The 3,682-nt window shown below is 32.0% G+C and overlaps 1 protein-coding gene across 1 annotated transcript; it reads left to right on the forward strand.

Moving 5' to 3' along the window:
- The first annotated feature begins 1,657 nt into the window (after nucleotides 1-1,657).
- On the forward strand, nucleotides 1,658-2,922 carry LOC113381265 (pupal cuticle protein-like). The gene is made up of 2 exons (XM_026620227.1): nucleotides 1,658-1,676; nucleotides 2,549-2,922. The coding sequence occupies exons 1-2, from the start codon at nucleotides 1,658-1,660 to the stop codon at nucleotides 2,920-2,922; spliced, it is 393 nt and encodes a 130-aa protein (XP_026476012.1).
- Nucleotides 2,923-3,682: the final 760 nt, after the last annotated feature.

A 3,682-nucleotide genomic window follows, 5' to 3' on the forward strand; every position in this document is an offset into this window, starting at 1 on the left:
CCATTTGAGCCCCTGAGAGCAAAGAAATTCGAAAATGACCATTTTAAGGACCACCCTAATATATATATATATATATATATATATATATATATATATATATATATATATATATATATAGGGCGGGTCGATTGAAAAAATCACTTAAGCACATATGATTTTTGGATACTAGAGATCAAAATAAGATACTTTGCTGAAGAAACCATATTTCTGAAATAAATTTTGATGTTTCGTGCATTGACCCAAAGATAAGTGTTGAATATTGAACAATTCCGTTTTGACCTATTTAGAGAGCACCAATCGCGTCCAAATGTATGACCAACCCCCACTAACGTTGAAAGGGCAACCCACCCATGCCCATCGTTCAACCCCCCATACAAACAGAGGTCTCCCATACAAAAATTGCAAACAATCATCGCTTTTAGTATTTTACTAAGCAAAAAAGTATTTTTTAAAACCACTTTTACGGATATTAATTCATACACACACAAAAAACTATTTCACAAAATAATGTATTAAAGCTAGAGGCTGTTATGGTGGTGACATTAGAGAAACGTGCGAAATTTTCAAGACTTGGAAAAAAAAACTTCAAGCAATAAATTAGAAATTTTACATAGTTATATTTACATATGTTATGATTGAATAAATTCTATAATATAAATAAACCGCTGGTTTTTGTCATATTAAAGTACCAAAAATTATGCAAAATTTGTTTGGGGACCTCTAAGGGGAGGTCCCGGGGGGGGTGAACCATGAGCATAGGTTGATCGGCCTCCCTTTTGACCATGGGCAAAGTTAGTAGGGGTCATACATTTGGACACTATTGGGGTGCTCTAAATGAGCCAAGACAGGATTTTTCACAATTTGATCCATTCTTTGGGTCAATATACACGGGACATTAGAATTAATTTTAGAGATATAAGATGATTATATATATATATATATATATATATATATATGTGTGTGTGTGTGTGCGTGTGTGTGTATAAAAGATTGCTCACAAATCGCACAGATTGATGAAACGATTCTGCCGTAAAATACCAATGTTATGGCGTTACGTAGCGATTTTCATATAATATGTTACTAATAACTGAAAATGCTATAATGCTATGTGCTGTGCAGACAGCATGATGTTAGGTACTATGTCTTATTTTTAATTTTGAATTGATATCGCAAAATATCAGCTGCATTATTCAATCAATCCAAAATATAAATTTTAAGGGTACATTTTTTTCAACAGTTAAACACTGTATATAATTATGATTTGATATTTCGTCAGAAATCATAATCTAAACGTTGGAATCTATATATCTATCATAATCAGAAACTATTTATCAAATTTATCTCTTGTACAATTGTTTTTTAAAATAATTTTCATTTTTATTTACTTTTTTAATCATTTACACCTTTGCCAGAATAAGAGTTCAGTTAGTTCTTTTTACCTCACCTACTCTTAAGCTATTATAGAAATCATATAAAAATATCTGTCGAATATAAACTAAAAATACATCTTATGAAACAATTAAATAACGTATACTTAAAAACTATATTAGGGTCTAGTAAACTAAACAACATTGCTTATAATCAAAAAAAAAACTAACAACGAAAAAAATACTTTTGATATGGATTTTCAAACATTGTCCTTTATCTCTCAATAGCAATGTCAAGAGAAAATCAAGGTGATAGATGGTTATACATATTTTGCCCAATATTTTCAAATTTTGTTAAAACATTCTGACTTTACTTGTTTTTGAGATAACGCGAAGAACAACGTCGAAACTCGTATAATGCGTGAAGTATAGCATTTATTACAGCCCATAAGTATAAATAATGTTTTAATGTTTATTAAAATCTATTTAAATGTAAACTTAAATATAAAAAAGTGTAAAGTAACTAATAGTTTAATGCAAATGATAATAAATTGTCATGTGCAATTGTGTGAATATATTTTTTTTATATTTTTTTTTTATTTTTAACAGCAATCAGAACCTTACGTCCTATGAGCTGTTGGGCTGAAACTTCTCCTTCCTTCGTATTTTTAGCTGGTAACTCAATGGTTAATCCATCCATATTTGATGGTTTTTGTTATTAGAATTAATCTAATAGGGCTGACTTTTTATTGGTGCAGCAATGCCGGGCAAGGGCTATTTTCACTTGGAAACATATTGCTATCTATATTTCCAAGTGAAAATCGTTGTCACTGCTGCCTGACAACAGGCTGCTCGAAGTGGGTATCGAACCCGGGACCTCTGATTCAGGTCCCGTCGCTCTTAACCGCTTACCTACGGGCGAGCCCATTGTGTGAATATGCTAATGATTCGCAAAATTTTAATTTTACAGTTACATATCTATCTGCAATTAAGGTAGAATCGACATTCCGAACAATTACATAATTCACTTGCTGCTTGTTTAGCTAGAAAAAGTAAATTTATGTAAATTTTGTTATTTTCAAACATATTATTTGAATTATTTATTCATAATTACATGAATGCGTATGTGCATTTGTCTATTTAAGTGTGAACATTTATTTAATTATGGACATTAAAAATAGTTACTGCACTCGTGCAATTACAGTTGGCGTTTGTCATTTTGATGTTGGCCTTGGCTTGTTCGTACGCCGACGAGCGGGACAAGCAAGCAACGACACTAAAACGCGAACAAGATGTGCAGCCTGAAGGTTACTCGTACAGCTACGAAACATCCAACGGCATTTCTGCGAATGAACGAGGTGCGCTTCAAAATGATGCCATAGCCGTCCAAGGTAACGCACAATGGACAGATCCTGAAGGAACACCTGTTCAAATTTCATACGTAGCCGATGAGAACGGTTACCAACCGACCGGTAGCCATGTACCTCAAGTGCCCGAATATGTACTTCGTGCCATCGAATACATCAGAACTCACCCTCCACCACCGGCAAAATAATCATAGACGATCATTGAATGCAACGAAGATCATATACATCATTCTAAATTTAGATGCTCTGAGGATTAAATATTTGGCATAACTGAATAAAACATACTCTGTAACTCAATTCTGTACTTTACCAATCTTGACTTGTAAAATATCAAAATATCTGATTGTGTATTAAGATAAATAGTTATGTTTATCGCAATAAATATTAAAAATTAAACATATAGCTTACTCAATATATACTCCACAAAATTCACATGCTAAACTACAGGTTTAAGAAGTAGTCACTAATGACTCCATCAAACAAAAATTTTATAAGTTTTTAAGTGATTTATTACTGTTAAAATACGATAGTTTCACACAAAACTTTGCAGGTCATATTACGTAATATAGGTTCTAAATTGCTGTTTTATTATGGAAATAAATTTATAAATATATTATACTATTAACACCCATATAATCGGCTAAAAACTATACCACTTTAATACCTCTAACAATAAGTAGGGCAGCTAGGGGCGTGTTGTTATCTTCCCGTAGGGCAAGTTATAGTAATCGCAAAAAAATCGAAAATGAAAATTTTTATATATCTTTACGTTTTAAAACCTTGTGAACATTTTGGCATATCTTAGAAAAAATGGATGTATGCGTGTGTGTATGTGTGTTCGGATACAAATTTTCGTCGACGATTTCGGGAACACGGATAAAGCGATTTTAATAATTCAAAAAACATTCGATTTATATTTATAAGGAAATATGCTGATTAGTTTTTGGC

Source organism: Ctenocephalides felis, unplaced genomic scaffold, assembly GCF_003426905.1.
Source record: "Ctenocephalides felis isolate EL2017-DRISC unplaced genomic scaffold, ASM342690v1 CF-g0.4_SCAFFOLD_02755, whole genome shotgun sequence".
In the NCBI taxonomy this organism is placed as follows: Eukaryota; Metazoa; Arthropoda; class Insecta; order Siphonaptera; family Pulicidae; genus Ctenocephalides; species Ctenocephalides felis.